General features: G+C 46.8%; 1 protein-coding gene across 1 annotated transcript in view; it reads left to right on the top strand.

Annotated features, from left to right (window-relative positions):
* Nucleotides 1-23,812, top strand: part of LOC134965294 (uncharacterized) — a 282,440-nt gene that overhangs the window by 171,905 nt on the left and 86,723 nt on the right. Inside the window, exons 26-28 of the mRNA XM_063941773.1 lie at nucleotides 2,123-2,270; nucleotides 16,245-16,493; nucleotides 23,403-23,552. Of these exons, the coding sequence (XP_063797843.1) occupies nucleotides 2,123-2,270; nucleotides 16,245-16,493; nucleotides 23,403-23,552 (547 nt within the window). The remainder of the gene's footprint in view (nucleotides 1-2,122; nucleotides 2,271-16,244; nucleotides 16,494-23,402; nucleotides 23,553-23,812) is intronic.

The following is a 23,812-nucleotide window of genomic DNA, read 5'->3' as shown; positions in this document are numbered from 1 at the left end:
GGTGTAACGTGTACAAGTAGCTCTTCTGTGGTGTAACGTGTGGGATTATATATAATTGTATTTTAATTATAATTATCTTTTTTTATTTACATTTTTTATTTTATTTTATTTAATTTATGTTTTTTATTTATTTATTTCCCAGGGGGAAGGGGAGGGGAGGGAAGGGGGGGGGGGGGGGGGGGCGCAAATTTACTGTCTTGCCCCGGGTGAGAGCAATCCTAGTTTCGGCCCTGAGTTATTATCCCACTTATTTCTTACAGCAGCTATATAAGTGTACGGCACATTGTGCTTTTAGAATATACTTCCAAAAAAAATGCTTTTCTGTGAAATTTCAAAATGAAATGTTTTTATTATATTGGTACATAAAAATGTTACTTTCCACTTTATTTCTCCTGAAATGTGCGATGTTTGCTTTTAAAGGTAAATAATTTTACCACCATCTTCACAGAATCTGTAAGGAACAGGTCATTTTAAAACCTTCTGCACATCCTTGGCAATGGCATCTCAGCCTTTAAATCGCATGCATTACATCCAGAGATTTAAAGGCTAAATTTGCCAGATTATCACATTCAAATTAATCTATCTGGACTCTAGTACAATCCGGCCAATGTTTCATTTTTAGATCAGTCCACAGCTCGGACTGCCCCAAACTGCACAGTTTCTTCCAGTACCATACTGATGTGCTAGCCCATGCACTTCCTATAAAAATGGGCAGATAACATCTTAGACAACTTTTTCAATAGACAAGAAAGCACAAGCAGCAAAAAATAGCAGACTGTCCAATCAGTGCAGTACTGCTGACTATCCCTAGATATTGTTGTAATACTATATGGGCCTGATTGAGAGGTGGAAGCAGACGCTACTTACTCATCCCCTTGTGTACATCATGCTGCCAAGTGTGCATGTACGGAGAAACCTACTATCAGCATCCGTGCACGCAGAAATACCGGCTGGTCGCACCAACAAAACTGGCACCAGCTCTATGGCAGATGTATTGTCTGCATCTGTCCATGGCCTCCTGTGTCTGTGGCTGTGTGCTCAGCCGCTTTCACAGATCTGCCCACAATACTCCCATAATACGCCCACTGAATGGACCATTGTTACATGCATTTCTATCAACCTTCCAGGGGATGCAGTCAGTTTACCTCCAATCAAAATCCCGACGTTCAAAATCCCGACACCAATTGACCGATGGTCAAAATCCCGACAAGGTCAAAATCCCGACATGGACAAAATACCGACATTTAAAATACCTACAAGGTCAAAATACCGACATGTAAAATGCCGACAGGTCAAAATACCTGAGTTTTTCATGATTTTTTAAATTGAAACCAACTTGTTCATACTCTACCATCCCAGTGGACCTGGAGGGGGAATATAACAGTGTGCCGAGCGCAGCGAGGCACCGTGCCCGAAGCATGGCGAGGGGACGCGGTACACTTTATATGGTGTCCATGTTGACTTATGTCGACATACACACAAAAAACAACCAAAAACGCATGTCGGTATTTTGACCTGTCAGCATTTTATATGTCGGTATTTTGACCTTGTCGGTATTTTAAATGTCGGTATTTTGTCCTTGTTGGGATTTTGACCATCGGTCAATTGGTGTCGGGATTTTGAACGTCGGGATTTTGATTGGAGGTATTTTATACCGATCCCCCTTCCAGTCACCACCAAGGAATGTTCATCACTTTTCCACAACATTTCTGATACCGTCCGTCTCTATGGCAACAGCACCTTTGTGTGCACACTCTGTGTAACGCATGCGCCATACAAGTTTTTAAGAATTTTCATTTTTTCAGGTGGAAAAAAATCGCTCAGCTAAGTGACCATCGCTATTGTATCCAGCACTGAATCAGGCCATATGTGATCTAATATAATTACACAGTTATTTCAATCATTTTGCTGTTTAAACTCTGCTTTTCTTGTTAATATTATTCCACGCACATTTTTATTCAACACAATTCACAACAATTTAAATGGTGTGTGATCCATAGTACATGTTATAGCACATATTGGGCATCTGTTACTGCAAATATACATTCCCTGGCTATTTGGCATTATTGCTGTTTGTTACTGTAAGTCCCCCATTGTATGTCTATCTTCTGGCTGTGTTTAGGTTTCTCACTGAGAAGCAAGCAACTGAACTCGTCCATCTAGAACGTATATTACTGGCTGAAGAAATAAGCAGGATATGGAGCTTCTGCGAATCTTACAACGTCCAAGCAAACTTATGGGGTCTGATTTCTCAAGATAAAGATAAGCAGGTTATTATACACCTAGAGCTGTAAGAGTAGAGTCAGGGTTACTGTAACTTAATGCTGAAATAAAAAGATGTCTCATTCACAACAGGTTGACACTGCAAAAATATATATGTGACTGTTTAATGCCCAGGCTCGGACTGGCCCACAGGGGTACAGGGGAAACCACCGGTAGGCCCCACTGCCTGGGGGGCCCTCCTCCTCTAGGGATCCGGTTCTAGACTGTGCACTTGAATTATGTTACCTTATACTGCACAGGATTATGATATATTCTCTACAGTACATTGCTGTCATTAATCTGGCACATTATCATTCATGCACTAGCATTAAATAGCAGGGCCGTAACTAGGTGTGTGCAGAGGGGGCACCGCACATAGCGCTGCAGCTTAGAGGGGCGCAGTTGGTGGCACTTGTGAATTATCTGTTTTAATTACTTTCACTTTGAGCTTCCCCACTTTTTGAAGCCCAGCATCTCCTGACCACCACTGTCTCCTACCCTGACCCCTTCTATCACTAATACCTATACAACATTCATGAACTCATCTTGAGATTTCTTTGTTATTCAGTCACACTGTCGTTTATTACATTTGAAGATGCTGACATACCCCGGATTTGAGCCCATTGTCTGAGGCATTGCAGTCAGACACTCTATTCATTGAGCTATCTGCCCTTACGTAGAAAGCTAGAGAATTCTATTTGAAGCTTACCTTGTACTTTGAAAAAATTATCAGCATTGCGGCTGAGCAGATCTATTTATTGTGTGGCTGCAAGAGATTGGATGTGTGGCTGCACATTACATAGATCTGCTCAATTGCAATACTGATTATTTTTTTTACAAAGTACCAGTAGCTTCATATAGTGTTCAAAGTATTTATGCAGGATCAGATAGCTCAATGAGTAAGGTGTTTGGTTACAGTTCAACAGGTTATATGTCTGAATCCCGGGTATGGCAGTATATTGTAACTGAATATTAATGACAGGGCCGTAACTAGGTGTGTGCAGAAGGTGCATTGCACACAGTGCACTTGCCCTGTGGGCGAATCTTCTACATACACCCTGAGTGGCCGCATAGCCCTCCCGCTGATGGCCTCCCTCCCGCTCCCCTTGTGCCTGGCACCCGCAGCAGCCCCCAGTCAGCAGCAGCGCTGATCAGGATATCCCCCCTATGCTACTGCGCTTCAGTGGCCCGCCCCCTCTCTGCCTGTGAAGTGTACAGACTCTGCAGATGAGTCAGTTCTGTAAAGGAGCCGGCAACAGTGCAGGAAGAATGTAAACCTCACATAAGTGCCTACACAGACACTACACTCTACACTATATTACACTACACTACACTACACTACACTACAATACACTATATAACACTACACTCTACTGCACTCTAAAGGCGAGGGGGGGATGTAAGGGGAATCTGCCTGTCGTAATAAGTAAAATGGGGACTCTGCCTGCTGTACTCCATAAAAGGGGGACTCTGCCTGCCATAATGTGTAAAAGGGGGACCTATCCTGCCGTAATGTGTAAAAGGGGGACTCTGCCTGCCATAATGTGTAAAAGGGGACCTATCCTGCCGTAATGTGTAAAAGGGGAATCTGCCTGTCGTAATGTGTAAAAGGGGGACTCTACCTGCTGTACTGCATAAAAGGGAGACTCTGCCTGCCATAATGTGTAAAAGGGGGACCTATCCTGCCGTAATGTGTAAAAGGGGGACTCTGCCTGCCATAATGTGTAAAAGGGGGACCTATCCTGCCATAATGTGTAAAAGGGGGAATCTGCCTGCCGTAATGTGTAAAAGGGGGACTCTGCCTGCTGTACTGCATAAAAGGGGGACTCTGCCTGCCATAATGTGTAAAAGGGGGACCTATCCTGCCGTAATGTGTAAAAGGGGGAATCTGCCTGCCGTAATGTGTAAAAGGGGGACTCTGCCTGCTGTACTGCATAAAAGGGGGACTCTGTCTGCCATAATGTGTAAAAGGGGGATCTACCCTGCTGTAATGTTAAAAGGGGGAATCTGCCTGCCGGAATGTGTAACAGGGGGTCTCTGCCTGCCATAATATGTGTAAGTGGCGCTACAGTGTGGCATATTATGAATTGGTATTATTTTGTGGCCACGCTTCTTCCCCATTAAGTCACACCCCTATATTTTTGGCACACACCTACGGCACGCACTGGCCTTATTTTAAATATGATGTGGGAGGGAGGGCGCCAATGCAGTTTCTTGCACACAGCGCTAAAATGTCTAGTTACGGCACTGTTAAATAATAAGAATTTACTCACCGGTAATTCTATTTCTCGTAGTCCGTAGTGGATGCTGGGAACTCCGAAAGGACCATGGGGAATAGCGGGCTCCGAAGGAGGCTGGGCACTCTAGAAAGATTTAGGACTACCTGGTGTGCACTGGCTCCTCCCACTATGACCCTCCTCCAAGCCTCAGTTAGGACACTGTGCCCGGACGAGCGTACACAATAAGGAAGGATTTTGAATCCCGGGTAAGACTCATACCAGCCACACCAATCACACCGTACAACTCGTGATATGAATCCCAGTTAACAGTATGAAACAACTGAGCCTCTCAACAGATGGCTCAACAATAACCCGATTTAGTTAACAATAACTATGTACAAGTATTGCAGATAAACCGCACTTGGGATGGGCGCCCAGCATCCACTACGGACTACGAGAAATAGAATTACCGGTGAGTAAATTCTTATTTCTCTAACGTCCTAGTGGATGCTGGGGACTCCGAAAGGACCATGGTGAATAGCGGCTCCGCAGGAGACTGGGCACAAAGTAAAAGCTTTAGGACTAGCTGGTGTGCACTGGCTCCTCCCCCTATGACCCTCCTCCAAGCCTCAGTTAAGATTTTGTGCCCGAACGAGAAGGGTGCAATCTAGGTGGCTCTCCTGAGCTGCTTAGAGTAAAAGTTTAAATAGGTTTTTTTATTTTCAGTGAGACCTGCTGGCAACAGGCTCACTGCATCGAGGGACTAAGGGGAGAAGAAGCGAACTCACCTGCGTGCAGAGTGGATTGGGCTTCTTAGGCTACTGGACATTAGCTCCAGAGGGACGATCACAGGCCCAGCCATGGATGGGTCCCGGAGCCGCGCCGCCGGCCCCCTTACAGAGCCAGAAGAGTGAAGAGGTCCGGAAAATCGGCGGCAGAAGACGTCCTGTCTTCAATAAGGTAGCGCACAGCACCGCAGCTGTGCGCCATTGCTCTCAGCACACTTCACACTCCGGTCACTGAGGGTGCAGGGCGCTGGGGGGGGGCGCCCTGGGACGCAATGAAAATACCTTAAATGGCTAAAAATACATCACATATAGCTCCTGGGCTATATGGATGTATTTAACCCCTGCCAGTTTTCCACAAAAAAGCGGGAGAAAGGCCGCCGAAAAAGGGGTGGAGCCTATCTCCTCAGCACACAAGCGCCATTTTTTCCTCACAGCTCCGTTGGAGGAAGGCTCCCTGACTCTCCCCTGCAGTCCTGCACTACAGAAACAGGGTAAAACAAGAGAGGGGGGGCACTAAATTGGCATATTAATATATACAGCAGCTATATTAGGGAAAAACACTTATATAAGGTTATCCCTGTATATATATAGCGCTCTGGTGTGTGCTGGCAAACTCTCCCTCTGTCTCCCCAAAGGGCTAGTGGGGTCCTGTCCTCTATCAGAGCATTCCCTGTGTGTGTGCTGTGTGTCGGTACGCTGTGTCGACATGTATGAGGAGGAAAATGGTGTGGAGGCGGAGCAATTGCCTGTGTTAGTGATGTCACCCCCTAGGGAGTCGACACCTGACTGGATGGTCTTATGGAAAGAATTACGTGATAGTGTCGGCACTTTACAAAAGACTGTTGACGACATGAGACAGCCGGCAAATCAGTTAATACCTGTACAGGCGTCTCAAACACCGTCAGGGGCTATAAAACGCCCGTTACCTCAGGTCGATACAGACACTGACACGGACACTGACTCCAGTGTCGACGGTGAGGAAACAAACGTATTTTCCAGTAGGGCCACACGTTACATGATCACGGCAATGAAGGAGGTTTTGAACATTTCTGATACTACAAGTACCACAAAAAAGGGTATTATGTGGGGTGTGAAAAAACTACCCGTAGTTTTTCCTGAATCAGATGAATTAAATGAGGTGTGTGATGAAGCGTGGGTTTCCCCCGATAAAAAACTGCTAATTTCTAAAAAATTATTGGCATTATACCCTTTCCCGCCAGAGGTTAGGGCGCGTTGGGAAACACCCCCTAGCGTAGATAAGGCGCTCACACGCTTATCAAAACAAGTGGCGTTACCGTCTCCTGATACGGCCGCCCTCAAGGAACCAGCTGATAGGAAGCTGGAAAATATCCTTAAAAGTATATACACACATACTGGTATTATACTGCGACCAGCAATCGCCTCAGCCTGGATGTGCAGTGCTGGGGTGGCTTGGTCGGATTCCCTGACTGAAAATATTGATACCCTGGACAGGGACAATATATTATTGACTATAGAGCATTTAAAGGATGCATTTCTATATATGCGAGATGCACAGAGGGATATTTGCACTCTGGCATCAAGAGTAAGTGCGATGTCCATTTCTGCCAGAAGAGGATTATGGACGCGACAGTGGTCAGGGGATGCGGATTCCAAACGGCATATGGAAGTATTGCCGTATAAAGGGGAGGAGTTATTTGGGGTCGGTCTATCGGACCTGGTGGCCACGGCTGGAAAATCCACCTTTTTACCCCAAGTCACCTCGCAGCAGAAAAAGATACCGTCTTTTCAGGCTCAGTCCTTTCGTCCCCATAAGGGCAAGCGGGCAAAAGGCCACTCATATCTGCCCCGGGGCAGAGGAAGGGGAAAAAGACTGCAGCAAACAGCCTCTTCCCACGAACAGAAGCCCTCCCCCGCTTCTGCCAAGTCCTCAGCATGACGCTGGGGCCTTACAAGCGGACTCAGGCACGGTGGGGGCCCGTCTCAAGAATTTCAGCGCGCAGTGGGCTCACTCGCAAGTGGACCCCTGGATCCTGCAGGTAGTATCTCAGGGGTACAAATTGGAATTCGAGACGTCTCCCCCTCGCCAGTTCCTGAAGTCTGCTTTACCAACGTCTCCCCCCGACAGGGAGGCGGTATTGGAAGCCATTCACAAGCTGTATTCCCAGCAGGTGATAATCAAGGTACCCCTCCTACAACAGGGAAAGGGGTATTATTCCACGCTGTTGTGGTACCGAAGCCGGACGGCTCGGTGAGACCCATTTTAAATCTAAAATCCTTGAACACTTACATAAAAAGGTTCAAGTTCAAGATGGAGTCACTCAGAGCAGTGATAGCGAACCTGGAAGAAGGGGACTATATGGTGTCTCTGGACATCAAGGATGCTTACCTCCATGTCCCAATTTGCCCTTCTCACCAAGGGTACCTCAGGTTTGTGGTACAGAACTGTCACTATCAGTTTCAGACGCTGCCGTTTGGATTGTCCACGGCACCCCGGGTCTTTACCAAGGTAATGGCCGAAATGATGATTCTTCTTCGAAGAAAAGGCGTCTTAATTATCCCTTACTTGGACGATCTCCTGATAAGGGCAAGGTCCAGAGAACAGTTAGAGGTCGGAGTAGCACTATCTCAAGTAGTACTACGACAGCACGGATGGATTCTAAATATTCCAAAATCGCAGCTGATTCCGACGACACGTCTGCTGTTCCTAGGGATGATTCTGGACAGAAAAAGGTGTTTCTCCCGGAGGAGAAAGCCAAGGAGTTATCCGACCTAGTCAGGAACCTCCTAAGACCAGGCCAAGTGTCAGTACATCAATGCACAAGGGTCCTGGGAAAGATGGTGGCTTCTTACGAAGCGATTCCATTCGGCAGATTCCACGCAAGAACTTTTCAGTGGGATCTGCTGGACAAATGGTCCGGATCGCATCTTCAAATGCATCAGCGGATAACCCTGTCTCCAAGGACAAGGGTGTCTCTCCTGTGGTGGTTACAGAGTGCTCATCTCCTAGAGGGCCGCAGATTCGGCATTCAGGATTGGGTCCTGGTGACCACGGATGCCAGCCTGAGAGGCTGGGGAGCAGTCACACAGGGAAAAAATTTCCAGGGCTTGTGGTCAAGCATGGAAACGTCACTTCACATAAATATCCTGGAACTAAGGGCCATTTACAATGCCCTAAGTCAGGCAAGACCTCTGCTTCAGGGTCAGCCGGTGTTGATCCAGTCGGACAACATCACGGCAGTCGCCCACGTAAACAGACAGGGCGGCACAAGAAGCAGGAGGGCAATGATGGAAGTGGCAAGGATTCTTCGTTGGGCGGAGAATCATGTGATAGCACTGTCAGCAGTGTTCATTCCGGGAGTGGACAACTGGGAAGCAGACTTCCTCAGCAGACACGATCTTCACCCGGGGGAGTGGGGACTTCACCCAGAAGTCTTCCACATGATTGTGAACCGTTGGGAAAAACCAAAGGTGGACATGATGGCGTCCCGCCTCAACAAAAAACTGGACAGATATTGCGCCAGGTCAAGGGACCCTCAGGCAATAGCTGTGGACGCTCTGGTAACACCGTGGGTGTACCAGTCAGTGTATGTGTTCCCTCCTCTTCCTCTCATACCAAAAGTACTGAGAATCATAAGAAGGAGAGGAGTAAAGACTATACTCGTGGCTCCGGATTGGCCAAGAAGGACTTGGTACCCGGAAATTCAAGAGATGCTCACGGAAGACCCGTGGCCTCTACCTCTAAGAAAGGACCTGCTCCAGCAGGGACCATGTCTGTTCCAAGACTTACCGCGGCTGCGTTTGACGGCATGGCGGTTGAACGCCGGATCCTGAAGGAAAAAGGCATTCCGGATGAAGTCATCCCTACCCTGATCAAAGCCAGGAAGGATGTAACCATACAACATTATCACCGTATTTGGCGTAAATATGTTGCGTGGTGCGAGGCCAGGAAGGCCCCTACAGAGGAATTTCAACTGGGTCGTTTCCTGCATTTCCTGCAAACAGGACTGTCTATGGGCCTCAAATTAGGGTCCATTAAGGTTCAAATTTCGGCCCTGTCAATATTCTTCCAAAAAGAACTGGCTTCTGTTCCTGAAGTTCAGACGTTTGTCAAGGGAGTACTGCATATACAGCCTCCTTTTGTGCCTCCAGTGGCACCTTGGGATCTCAATGTAGTTTTGGGATTCCTAAAATCACATTGGTTTGAACCACTCACCACTGTGGACTTAAAATATCTCACATGGAAAGTGGTAATGCTGTTAGCCCTGGCTTCAGCCAGGCGTGTCTCAGAATTGGCGGCTTTATCCTATAAAAGCCCTTACCTAATTTTTCATACGGACAGGGCAGAATTGAGGACTCGTCCTCAATTTCTTCCTAAGGTGGTTTCAGCATTTCACTTAAACCAGCCTATTGTGGTGCCTGCGGCTACTAGGGACTTGGAGGATTCCAAGTTGCTGGACGTAGTCAGGGCCCTGAAAATATATGTTTCCAGGACGGCTGGAGTCAGAAAATCTGATTCGCTGTTTATCCTGTATGCACCCAACAAGCTGGGTGCTCCTGCTTCTAAGCAGACGATTGCTCGTTGGATTTGTAGTACAATTCAGCTTGCACATTCTGTGGCAGGCCTGCCACAGCCAAAATCTGTAAAAGCCCATTCCACACGGAAAGTGGGCTCATCTTGGGCGGCTGCCCGAGGGGTCTCGGCTTTACAACTTTGCCGAGCAGCTACTTGGCCAGGGGCAAACACGTTTGCTAAATTCTACAAATTTGATACCCTGGCTGAGGAGGACCTGGAGTTCTCTCATTCGGTGCTGCAGAGTCATCCGCACTCTCCCGCCCGTTTGGGAGCTTTGGTATAATCCCCATGGTCCTTTCGGAGTCCCCAGCATCCACTAGGACGTTAGAGAAAATAAGAATTTACTTACCGATAATTCTATTTCTCATAGTCCGTAGTGGATGCTGGGCGCCCATCCCAAGTGCGGTTTGTCTGCATGACTTGTACATAGTTATTGTTACAAAAATCGGGTTATTGTTGTTGTGAGCCATCTTTTCAGAGGCTCCTTCTGTTATCATGCTGTAAACTGGGTTCAGATCACAAGTTGTACGGTGTGATTGGTGTGGCTGGTATGAGTCTTACCCGGGATTCAAAATCCTTCCTTATTGTGTACGCTCGTCCGGGCACAGTATCCTAACTGAGGCTTGGAGGAGGGTCATAGGGGGAGGAGCCAGTGCACACCAGCTAGTCCTAAAGCTTTTACTTTGTGCCCAGTCTCCTGCGGAGCCGCTATTCCCCATGGTCCTTTCGGAGTCCCCAGCATCCACTACGGACTATGAGAAATAGAATTATCGGTAAGTAAATTCTTATTTTTCTCTGACGTCCTAGTGGATGCTGGGAACTCCGAAAGGACCATGGGGATTATACCAAAGCTCCCAAACGGGTGGGAGAGTGCGGATGACTCTGCAGCACCGAATGAGAGAACTTCAGGTCCTCCTCAGCCAGGGTATCAAATTTGTAGAATTTTGCAAACGTGTTTGCCCCTGACCAAGTAGCTGCTCGGCAAAATTTTAAAGCCGAGACCCCTCGGGCAGCCGCCCAAGATGAGCCCACCTTCCTAGTGGAATGGGCATTTACAGATTTTGGCTGTGGCAGGCCTGCCACAGAATGAGCAAGCTGAATTGTACTACAAATCCAGCGAGCAATAGTCTGCTTAGAAGCAGGAGCACCCAGCTTGTTGGGTGCATACAGGATAAACAGCGAGTCAGATTTTCTGACTCCAGTCGTCCTGGAAACATATATTTTCAGGGCCCTGACAACGTCTAGCAACTTGGAGTCCTCCAAGTCCCTAGTAGCCGCAGGCACCACAATAGGCTGGTTCAGGTGAAACGCTGACACCACCTTTGGGAGAAATTGGGGACGAGTCCTCAATTCTGCCCTATCCATATGGAAAATCAGATAAGGGCTTTTACATGATAAAGCCGCCAATTCTGACACACGCCTGGCTGAAGCCAAAGCCAATAACATGACCACTTTCCACGTGAGATATTTCTGATCCACGGTTTTTAGTGGCTCAAACCAATGTGATTTTAAGAAACTCAAATCACGTTGAGATCCCAAGGTGCCACAGGAGGCACAAATGGGGGCTGAATATGCAGCACTCCTTTCACAAATGTCTGAACTTCAGGTACTGAAGCTAGTTCTTTTTGAAAGAAAATTGACAGAGCCGAGATCTGTACTTTAATGGAGCCTAGTTTTAGGCCCATATTAACTCCTGCTTGCAGGAAATGCAGAAATCGACCTAGTTGAAATTCCTCTGTTGGGGCCTTTTCGGCCTCACACCATGCAACATACTACCGCCATATGCGGTGATAATGATTTGCTGTAACCTCTTTCCTAGCTTAAATAAGCGTAGGAATGACTTCCTCCGGAATGCCCTTTTCCTTCAGGATCCGGCGTTCAACCGCCATGCCGTCAAATGCAGCCGCGGTAAGTCTTGGAACAGACAGGGCCCCTGCTGTAGCAGGTCTTGTCTGAGCGGCAGAGACCACGGGTCCTCTGAGATCATCTCTTGAAGTTCCGGGTACCACGCTCTTCTTGGCCAATCCGGAACCACGAGAATTGTGTTTACACCTCGCTTTCTTATTTTTCTCAATACCTTTGGTATGAGAGGTAGAGGAGGGAACACATAAACTGACTGGTACACCCACGGTGTCACTAGAGCGTCCACAGCTATCGCCTGAGGGTCTCTTGACCTGGCGCAATACCTCTCTAGTTTTTTGTTTAGGCGGGACGCTATCATGTCCACCTGTGGACGACCCCACTGATTTACAATCATTTGGAAGACTTCTGTGACTTAGGGCATTGTAAATGGCCCTTAGTTCCAGAATATTTATGTGAAGGGAAGTCTCCTGACTTGACCATAGTCCTTGGAAGTTCCTTCCCTTTGTGACTGCCCCCCAGCCTCGTAGGCTGGCATCCGTGGTCACCAGGACCCAGTCCTGTATGCCGAATCTGCGGCCCTCCCAAAGATGAGCACTCTGCAGCCACCACAGAAGAGACACCCTGGTTCTTGGGGACAGGGTTATCAAGCGATGCATCTGAAGATGCGATCCGGACCACTTGTCCAACAGGTCCCACTGAAAATACTGGCATGGAAACTGCCGAATGGAATTGCTTCGTAAGAAGCTACCATCTTTCCCAGGACCCGCGTGCAGTGATGCATCGATACCTGTTTTGGTTTTAGGAGGTCTCTGACTAGAGAAGACAACTCCCTGGCTTTCTCCTCCGGGAGAAACACTTTTTTCTGGACTGTGTCCAGAATCATTCCCAGGAACATTAGACGTGTCGTGGGGACCAGCTGTGACTTTGGGATATTCAGAATCCAGCCGTGCTGGCGCAGCACTTCCTGAGATAGTGCTACTCCCACTAACAACTGTTCCTTGGATCGTGCCTTTATTAGGAGATCGTCCAAGTATGGGATAATTAAAACTCCCTTTTTTCGAAGGAGTATCATCATTTCCGCCATAACCTTGGTAAATACCCTCGGTGCCGTGGAGAGTCCAAACGGCAGCGTCTGGAATTGGTAATGGCAATCCTGTACCACAAATCTGAGGTACTCCTGGTGAGGATGGTAAATGGGGACATGCAGGTAAGCATCCTTGATGTCCAGGGATACCATGTAATCGCCCTCGTCCAGGCTTGCAATAACCGCCCTGAGCGATTCCATCTTGAACTTGAATTTTTTTATGTATGTGTTCAAGGATTTCAAATTTAAAATGGGTCTCACCGAACTGTCCGGTTTCGGCACCACAAATAGTGTGGAATAGTAACCCCGGCCTTGTTGAAGTAGGGGTACCTTGATTATCACCTGCTGGGAATACAGCTTGTGAATCGCTGCTAGCACCGCCTCCCTGTCTGAGGGAGCAATCGGCAAGGCAGATTTTAGGAACCAGTGGGGTGGAGCCGCCTCGAATTCCAGCTTGTACCCCTGAGATACTATTTGAAGGATCCAGGGATCCACCTGTGAGCGAGCCCACTGATCGCTGAAATTCATGAGGCGGGCCCCCACCGTACCTGGCTCCGCCTGTGGAGCCCCACCGTCATGCGGCGGACTCGGAAGAGGAATCGGGGGAGGACTTTTGCTCCTGGGAACCTGCTGTTTGTTGCAGCCTTTTTCCCCTACCTCTGCCCCTAGAGAGAAAAGACCCTCCTTTTCCCCGCTTGTTTTTCTGGGTCCGAAAGGACTGAACCTGATAAAATGGCGCCTTCTTAGGCTGTGAGGGGACATGGGGTAAAAATGCTGACTTCCCAGACGTTGCTGTGGAAACTAGGTCGGAGAGACCATCCCCAAATAATTCCTCCCCCTTATAAGGCAAAACATCCATGTGCCTTTTGGAATCTGCATCTCCAGTCCACTGGCGAGTCCATAAGCATCTCCTAGCAGAGATGGACAATGCACTTATTTTAGATGCCAGCCGGCAGACTTCCCTCTGTGCATCTCTCATATATAAGACTGAGTCTTTGATATGGTCAATTGTTAGCAGAATCGTGTCTCTGTCTAGTGTGTCAATATTTTCTGACAGTTTATCCGACCACGCAGCGGCAGCACTGCACATCCATGCTGACGCAATAGCTGGTCTAAGTATAATGCCTGAGTGTGTATATACAGACTTCAGGATCGCCTCCTGCTTTCTATCAGCAGGTTCCTTAAGGGCAGCCGTATCCTGAGACGGTAGTGCCACCTTTTTAGACAAACGTGTGAGCGCTTTATCTACCCTAGGAGGTGTTTCCCAACGTAACCTATCCTCTGGCGGGAAAGGGAACGCCATTAGTACCTTCTTAGGAATTACCAATTTCTTATCAGGGGAAGCCCACGCTTCTTCACACACTTCATTTAATTCATCTGACGGGGGAAAAACTACAGGTAGTTTTTTCTCCCCAAACATAATACCCTTTTTTGTGGTACCTGGATGTAAATCAGAAATATTTAACACCTCTTTCATTGCCTCAATCATGCAGTGAATGGCCTTAATGGGCATTAAATTTGACTCATCGTCGTCGACACTGGTGTCAGTATCCGTGTCGACATCTACTTGTGCCATCTGAGATAGCGGGCGTTTCAGAGCCCCTGATGACTTTTGAGACACCTGGACAGGCACGAGCTGAGAACTCGGCTGTCCCGCAGTCGGCATGTCATCAAATTTCTTATGTAATGAGTCTATACGTGCACTCATTTCTTTCCATAAGCACATCCACTCAGGTGTCTGCCCCCCAGGGGGTGACATCCCTTCTAAAGGCATCTGCTCCGCCTCCACCTCATTATCCTCATCAAACATGTCGACACAGCCGTACCGACACACTCCACACACACAGGGAATGCTCTATATAGAGGACAGGACCCACAAAAGCCCTTTGGGGGGACAGAGTGAGAGTATGCCAGCACACACCAGAGCGCTATATAAGGCAGGGACTAACTGAGTTATGTCCCTTATAGCTGCTTTTTAATATAAACTATATACTGCGCCAAATTAAATGCCCCCCCTCTCTCTTTTTTACCCTTTTCTGTAGAGTAGTCTGCAGGGGAGAGCCAGGGAGCTTCCTTCCAGCGGAACTGTGAGGGAAAATGGCGCCCAGTGTGCTGAGGGAGATAGCTCCGCCCCTTTTCCGCTGCCTATTCTCCCGCTTTTTTATGGAATCTGGCAGGGGTATTTACCTCGTATATAGCCCCTGGGGCTATATATTGAGGTATTTTTGCCAGCCAAGGTGTTTTTATTGCTGCCTCAGGGCGCCCCCTCCCAGCGCCCTGCACCCTCAGTGACCGGAGTGTGAAGTGTGAGAGGAGCAATGGCGCACAGCTGCAGTGCTGTGCGCTACCTTGGTGAAGACTGATGTCTTCATGCCGCCGATTTTCCGGACCATCTTCTTGCTTCTGGCTCTGTAAGGGGGACGGCGGCGCGGCTCCGGGACCGAACATCAAGGCTGGGCCTGCGGTCGATCCCTCTGGAGCTAATGGTGTCCAGTAGCCTAAGAAGCCCAATCCGGCTGCAAGCAGGCGAGTTCGCTTCTTCTCCCCTTAGTCCCTCGCTGCAGTGAGCCTGTTGCCAGCAGGTCTCACTGAAAATAATAAACCTAAGACTATCTTTCTTCTAAGAGCTCAGGAGAGCCCCTAGTGTGCATCCAACCTCGGCCGGGCACAAAATCTAACTGAGGCTTGGAGGAGGGTCATAGTGGGAGGAGCCAGTGCACACCAGGTAGTCCTAAATCTTTCTAGAGTGCCCAGCCTCCTTCGGAGCCCGCTATTCCCCATGGTCCTTTCGGAGTTCCCAGCATCCACTAGGACGTCAGAGAAAGTGCTAAATTATCAAGGAGTCCAGACCAGGTACTCTATAATGGTTAGCCAAACCTCTGTGGTGGCTGGCCACACCCCCTTTGGAGGCTGGCCACACCTCTAATCATGGGCCCCTACCACTGCATACCCCCCGGTGGACCCTTCATGCTCCAGTCCGACACTGTTAGTGCCTACTTATGTGCTGTGCCCAGGGCCTGTTTTATACATACGCTGAGGGCGCCCTGGCTCAGCTGCCTCAACGACAAACCATCCTATACCTGATATGCCCCCCTTTTTTATATGGCATAGGGCCTAATTCAGTAAGAGTAGCAGATTGTGCTTTTTAGCAGTTTCTGCTACTCTTGCAATCGCATGTTGGGGGCCGCCCATCGCAGGGCAAGTGGCTGGTACTAGTGATTACAGCTGTTCCCACAGACAGGGGGTGCAGCCGCAGAGATCCATGCAACTCCGTATAGCTGCGGACACTTGCATTAGAGTTAAACAGACCTTTTTTCATTTCACTTTGCCAAATTCCAAGCCATTGCGAGTAAGAGCCCCAAGGTGGATGTAAAGTATACAGATTACGGCACTGGAACTGGTGAGTACTGAGTCGGCTATGATAGGATTCATTAACTAGACAGCTTCATGATTTGCATTTTGTTTCATCACAGAAGCAGCTGGTAAATGACCAGAATATGAGCTTTGAATGGGACAAACTCATAAAGGAGCTTACTGATGTGCACAGAACTGCTCTGAAAGCACTGTGTGAGAAGCATCAAGAGGAAGCAAAGCGAATGGGGCTGGACCCGGATACAGTCATACCTGCAAACTACTTCACCAGAGATGTCACGGCTGCCATAGAGGAAGTGGCGGTGAAAATGCAATCAGTTTATCAGCAGCTGCATCGTGACAAGTCTCAGGTACGCTGAAGGGGTATGGTACATGTTCTCATTATGTCAAAATTCATAATGTTGATAGAAGAATGTCAACATACAGCATGTCGACATGCTTGCCTTGCAATGATATTGACCAGGTTAACATTCATTATGTCAACACTGATAAAATGTCGACATAATTAGAATGTCAACAAAACGTCCCTGATGGTCTAGCCATGACTTACTGTACTTGGTATAGTGGTTTCAGCGGCTACAGAGGCACTTCTGACAGTGAGTATACCTAACCACTAACCCTCCCCCTAGTGCCTAACCCTAACCTCCCCTCCTGCATTCAAACCCTAACTTCCACTACCGCAGCCTAACGCAAACCCTCCCCTCCCGCAGCCTAACCCTAACCTCCTCTCCTGCATTCAAACCCTAACTCTCCCCTCCCATAGCCTAACCTTAACTTCCACTACCACAGCCTAACCCTAACTCTCCCCTCCCATAGCCTAACCCTAACTTCCACTCCCGTAGCCTAACACTAACCCTCCTCTCCCACACCCTAACCTTAACCGTCCCCTTCTGCAGCCTAACCCAATCTGTCCCGTCCTGCTACCTAACCCCTAACCCTCCCCTCTTACACCCTAACCCTAACCTCCACTCCTGCAGCCTAACTCTAACTTCAACTCTCACAGCCTAAACGTAATCCTCTCCTCCCACACTCTAACCCCAACGATCCTCTCCCACAACTTAACCCTAACCTCACCTCCTGCAGCCTAACCCTAACCACACCATCCTGCAGCCTAACCCTAACCATCCCCTCCTGCAGCCTAACCCTAACCATCCCCTCCTGCAGCCTAACCCTAACCTCAACTCCTGCAGCCTAACCCTAACAATCCCCTCCTGCAGCCTAACCCTAACCTCACCTCCTGCAGCCTAACCCTAACCATCCCCTTTTGCAGCCTAACCCTAACCTCACCTCCTGCAGCCTAACCCTAACCATCCCCTCCTGCAGCCTAACCCTAACCTCACCTCCTGCAGCCTAACCCTAACCTCACCTCCTGCAGCCTAACCCTAACCATCCCCTCCTGCAGCCTAACCCTAACCTCACCTCCTGCAGCCTAACCCTAACAATCCCCTCCTGCAGCCTAACCCTAACAATCCCCTCCTGCAGCCTAACCCTAACCTCACCTCCTGCAGCCTAACCCTAACAATACCCTCCTGCAGCCTAACCCTAACCTCACCTCCTGCAGCCTAACCCTAACAATCCCCTCTTGCAGCCTAACCCTGACCTCACCTCCTGCAGCCTAATCCTAACCATCCCCTCCTGCAGCCTAACCCTAGCCTCACCTCCTGCAGCCTAACCCTAACCATCCCCTCCTGCAGCCTAACCCTAACCTCACCTCCTGCAGCCTAACCCTAACCATTCCCTTCTGCAGCCTTACCCTAACCCTCCTCTCCTACACCCTAACCTCACCTCACGCAGCATAACCTTAACTAACCCTCTCGTAGCCTAACCCTAACCCTCCCCTCCCACAGCCTAACCCTAACTGCTGCCAGTCTATGCAGAATGTCTGCATTTTACATGTTGATACGTCACATGTCGACATTGTGAACATGTTGATACTATGCATATACCAACATGTTCAATGTTGACATTTTAACAATGTTGAAATCATAAGTATTAACATTGTGATTTTGGCATATTGACTACTTATCGCTGAAAATACTTTGTAATATCAGTAGTATTATCACAGAGGTATAAGATGTGGAGGAGGCTGCTGCCACCACCACCACCACAGTAACTAAGAAGATGGTAGACATTAGCATGTACAAGATGTTTCTGTATCTCTGAGAACTGTAGGCTAGTAATTGCATATGCCAGTTATGTATGAAGCACATTTTCAGGCAAATAAATGAAGCAACATGGCTGTTTATTATTTGGCAATTTATAAGAAAAATTCCATTGGTAAGACATATAAGTAAATATTAAAGTGTTAAGGGCCAACTTATCAAAGTCCCATTGTAAGTATTAGAGATGATAGTTATTTGAACCAGGGTAAAATATGCTCTACTTTACCTATCTTGGAGGCATCAAACCTGTTGTTGTTGTTGTTGTTGTTGTTGTTGTTGTTGTTGTTAGTATTATTGTTCTTTTACCCAGGGTTGGTCTGGCCCACAGGGATACAAGGGAAATCCCTGTTGGGCCCCACTGTCTGAGGGCCCCACCCCTCCTCTAATGTCAAGTTCCAAGGCTGTACACTCAAATTATACATTACTTTATTAAAGGGTAAGGTACAGGCCCTGCACTAGCTGCTCAGCAAAGGGATGCAGTGCAGGGAGGCGCCAGGCTGGAGAGGCGCGCTCCCTGCTCTGCTACCCTGTGCTGAGCTGCTGTCCCTGCTGCTGCCGGCTGCAGCACCTGTCACACCCTATGACAGGCAGCGGTGCCGGCAGCATGAAGCCTCCTCTCCCCTCCCCTGTGACAAGCAGTGTGCGGGCCTAAAAGGGGGTGGAGCTATGCTGGGAAAAGGGGTGGAGCTGCACAGGATCAGGCTGCAGCCTGCAACACAGGAGGATAACACGCTACAGCCAGCCTTCTTTAGGTAAGTGGATGGAAGGAGAGTGAGTGAAATTGTGTGTGTGCGTGTGTGTGTGTGCGTGCGTGCGTGCATGCGTATATACAGTATCTGTGTACTGTATATGTATGTGTGTATCCAGAATGTGTGCCTCGATATGGAAAAATATAACAACAAACAATACAATGTGTAGTATGTTCTTAAGAAAAACAAAAGATGAACATATAGACTTGTAGGAGCTGTTCAAGGGCGTACGCCACTCACACAAAAGATAGAGGAAGTATACACATCAAGGTATCTTTAGCTGAATAGTGCCCTTATCCCTTTAAAAGTCTGATCTGGTGTCTTTCACTCTCTGGGGTGCAAACCGGTCTAGTGACGTTACCAAAGAATAAACAGCTTACAATATTTAGAAAGTGTACCCCAACACTCACAGCAAGAGGAGTGGAAGTAAACACATCAAGGTATCTTTTTGTGGGGTGTTGTTCTAGGTCCTTCCTCTGATGGTATGTATTCGGGACGTGTACCAAGATATAAAAAGATATAACAACAAACAATACAATGTGTAGTATATCCTTAAAAAACAGAGGATGTGAATGTAGACTTTAGGAGCTATTCAAGGGCGTACCCCACTCACACAATGGATAGAGGGAGTGTACACATCAAGGTATCTTTTAACTGAATAGTGCCCTGATCCCTCTAAAGTCCAATCTGGTGTCTTTCGCTCTCTGGAGTGCAAACCAGTCTAGTGGTGTTACCAAGGAATAAACAGCTTACAATATTAAAAAGCGTACCCCAACACTCACAGCAGGAGGAGGGGAAGGAAACACATCAAGGTATCTTTTTGAGGGGTATTATTCTACTCAATACATAGTGTACCCGAACTCACGGTTTGTAATATGTTGCTGCTCCCATAAAGGTATCTTTACACAGCTGGTGGAATTCTTTACACAAAAAAACGGAGCACTCAGGTCCGTAGTGATATAAAAAAAACAATATTTATTGGATTAAAAATCCATAAAAAATTCCATACAAAAAGTCATATTACAAAATCCACATACAAGGTAAGTATAAAAGTTGGCCCAACATCAAAAACATACAGGTCTAAAAAAAAGAAGAATGAATAAAAAAAAGAAATAAATAAAAACATCAGCTGGATAGTATGAAGCTACTCACACTCCTGTGTCAACGCGTGTAAGCGTCACTGGTACAGGGGGAGTTACGTGTGTAAGCATAACTGCTACAGGGGGCGTTGTGTGTAAGCGTCACTTGTACAGGGGGCATTGCGTGTAAGCGTCACTGGTACAGGGGGGGGGCGTTACATGTGTAAGCGTCACTGTTACAGGGGGCGTTACATGTGTAAGCATCACTGCTACAGGGGGTGTTACGTGTGTAAGTGTCACTGCAAGAGGGGGGCATTACGTGCGTAAGTGTCACTGGTACAGGGGGCATTACGTGTGTAAGCATCACTGCTACAGGGGGCGTTACATGTGTAAGCGACACTGGTACAGAGGGCATTACGTGTAGGCGTAACTGCTACAGGGGGTGTTATGTGTGCTGCCCCTTTATAAAGAATGGGAGTGCATAAATTTATAGTTTGCAGGGGGGCGCCAAACACCATAGCACCGGCCCTGGTCAGGTACCTGGTAGAATAGGAATATGGTGCTTGGTTTGTTTGCATAAAAACTACAGGAAAATTTGCCCTCCTGCCAATCAAAATTGGGTGAACAGATCTAATGTTTTCTTGTGTGAAAAGTACAGCATATGGAAAAGTAAGAATGTCACTAACACTTAAGTCATCCCTGTTATAATAACTTAGATAATTGAAACTTTTTTTTTTGTTGTTTTTTTTTTTTGCAATGGCTTGAATTTGACTTTTACTAGACCTAATGCAGTTTTAGACAGGGGCTGGTGTGTACGGGGGTCCCCAATCATATGTAGATTGGATTAATGTGGTATATATACATATATAACACATTAGGGCTGTGACTATTCGCACACGCTGTAAGTTTGGCGCAACTAGTGTGTCCGTTTATTTGCATGTGCAAGTAGTTGCACCTGTGATCCATAGGAAATACAGTCTGTAATCGCAGGAGCGACTGTTCACACCCATGCGCATGTAATTGTTGCTGCGATGCCCGCAATGATTAGTGGGGCAACATCTGTAGACAGGATCACCATTATGTGCTCTACTATTATACATTTTACTACATTCCGAAGACTATAGTGCATTCACTACAGTATACAGTATATACAGTATAAAGCATGGCTGTTAGAATTTGCTATATAAATATTTGTAAAAGGGCCCAGACCATGCATTGAAGTATCTATTGTGTCTGTTCTCTTTAATGGCTGGCAATGCTTCAGTTGTGGCTGGCTGGCCACACGCTACCACTGCAATCCCCTGGTAGTCCCTTCATGTCCCAGTCCGACAATATTTGTATTGAGGCAAAATATGTTAAATGAAACTATAACACAATTACAGTCTAAGCTTAATTGGCTACATTTTACAGTAATTTTATTGGTTGTCTTTGTTTTTTATACAAAATGTTAAAAACTTCAAAAATAGTATACAATGTATACAACTCTAGGCTAAAACAAATTGTTATACTGTGATTTCCATTATTTCCACCTCAAAGTACACCTGAACACATAAACACTCTATGGGGCTGATTCTGGGCTGGGGAGTAATTGGGTCAGCAATGAAATACAGAGAAGTGGACAGAGATGAAAGAGTGTGACAGACATGGGATGGTGGGAAAGATGAGATAGATATAAGGCCGGGTGACAGATGGAGCTGGGGTATAAAGGTGCAGAGATGCGAAAGTGGAAGAAGACACATGTCAGCACTTGGAGCTGGCACTCTCCCACTGTACCCCCAACTGCAACACTACCCAAGGCCCCACCCAAAAAAACACTTCCACCAGTCTAACGGGGGGGAGGAAGAGCAGAGGTAAGTGAAAAGGAAGATGGGGGTGACAGAGATGAGGAAGATGGGGACAGAGATGAGACAGATGGGATGAAGATGAAAGAGCGACAGCGATGAAACAAAAAAGGCTGGAGAGACGTAGGGAGACATGAGACTGGAGAGAAAATGGCAGGGCATGATGCTGAATAGACATCAGGTGAAATTAATCTGGAGAGATACAGGGGGATTTGTCTGAAGAGGCAAAGGGAGGCATAAGGCTGGAGTTATACAGGGGGTGCATAAGGCTGGAGTTATACAGGGGGTGCATAAGGCTGTTAAAACACATTGAGTGATTGAGACTAATGACAACATTGAGGAATGGGACTGGTGAGACACAGGGGGATGAGGGTTTATTATGGCCACATTAGCTGGTGACCAGGCAAATGTTAGGTCTTAAATACTAGTATACGTATACAGCTGCACTTTTATAAATACCATTTATACAGTATTTATCTAGTGGTATTTTTTCATCTTAAATCTGTATTGAGTAAATAATTGTATAGGAAAATAGGTTATGTTGGAAGATATGTAACATAGTAACATAGTTTCTGAGGTTGAAAAAAGACAATTTGTCCGAGTTCAACCTATTTTTGGTCTCCTGCACTGTATTATTTTTAGGACTAATTTTAACTCTTGTGAATGTCGGCCATTGTATCTATTTCTCTTTTGTTAACTATAGTGCGTGATCTACAAACCATAACCCTGTATATCCTTATCCATTAGGAATTTATCTAGCCCATTCTTAAAAGTATTGACCGAGTCTGTCATTACTACTCTCTCAGGCAGGGAATTCCAAACACGTATTGTCCGTACTGTGAAGAATATTTTTTGCCTCTGTGTACAAAATCTCCTCTCCTCTAACCTAAGCAGGTGTCCACATGTCCTCTGTGCCGATCTTATCAAAAACAGATCCTCCGCAAGCTCTGTATATTGTCCCCTTATATATTTGTAAATGTTAATCATGTCCCCTCTTAATCTCCTCTTTTCCAGTGTAAACATGCCTAGCCTAGCAAGCCTTTCCTCGTATTCCAGCGTCCCCATCCCCTTATCCAGTTTGGTCGGCCACCTCTGAACCTTTTCTAGTTCCAGGAGATCCTTTTTGTAGTATGGTGCCCAAAATTGTGCACAGTATTTAAGATGTGGCCTCACTAGGGATTTATATAATGGGAGTATAACACTCTCATCTCTTATGCACCATCAATGTGTTGGTGCATAAAGAACTACTCATAAAGTTGCACCAAAAACTAACCATTCTAGTTTAAATTTCAGTGATTGTGCCTTTTGTATTCTTCCTTGAAAACAGACCATTCAAAGATCTGACTTTGCAGCAAAATCAATGACTAATGCCTGTTTGTGTAGATTTCTGTTGTGAAAGATGAATAATGTATATTTTGCACTTGGCAGGAAATGTCATCAGGAGAAGCAAAATTATTTACAACTGATAAAGATTCCCAAAGTGTGCGTTTACGGACTATAGCTGCTAAGTATGTAAGGCAAGAGTTGCTCATACAGATCCATGTGTACAATATACTTGATGCCTACAATGGGGTTCAGGTGAATATATTCCATGGACATAACTCTTTACTTATTGTTACACTGTCAATTATTGATTAAAAGTATGTACAACGCATATATCTGCATTATTGTTTGCCCCACAGAGCACTGATTAAAGAATGAAATGATACCTGTAGATAAACCATTACATAAACTGTTTGTACTGTTAAGTTTGTAATATGTGCCGGCTCTCCTGTAGTTTCTGAAAAACTCACAAATTTGAGGGGGTTTTCCATGGGAGAGTAGACCCCCCCCCACCC

Source organism: Pseudophryne corroboree, chromosome 10 (assembly GCF_028390025.1).
Source record: "Pseudophryne corroboree isolate aPseCor3 chromosome 10, aPseCor3.hap2, whole genome shotgun sequence".
NCBI classification, from domain to species: Eukaryota; Metazoa; Chordata; class Amphibia; order Anura; family Myobatrachidae; genus Pseudophryne; species Pseudophryne corroboree.
This window is presented reverse-complemented; position numbering and strand designations above follow the sequence as displayed.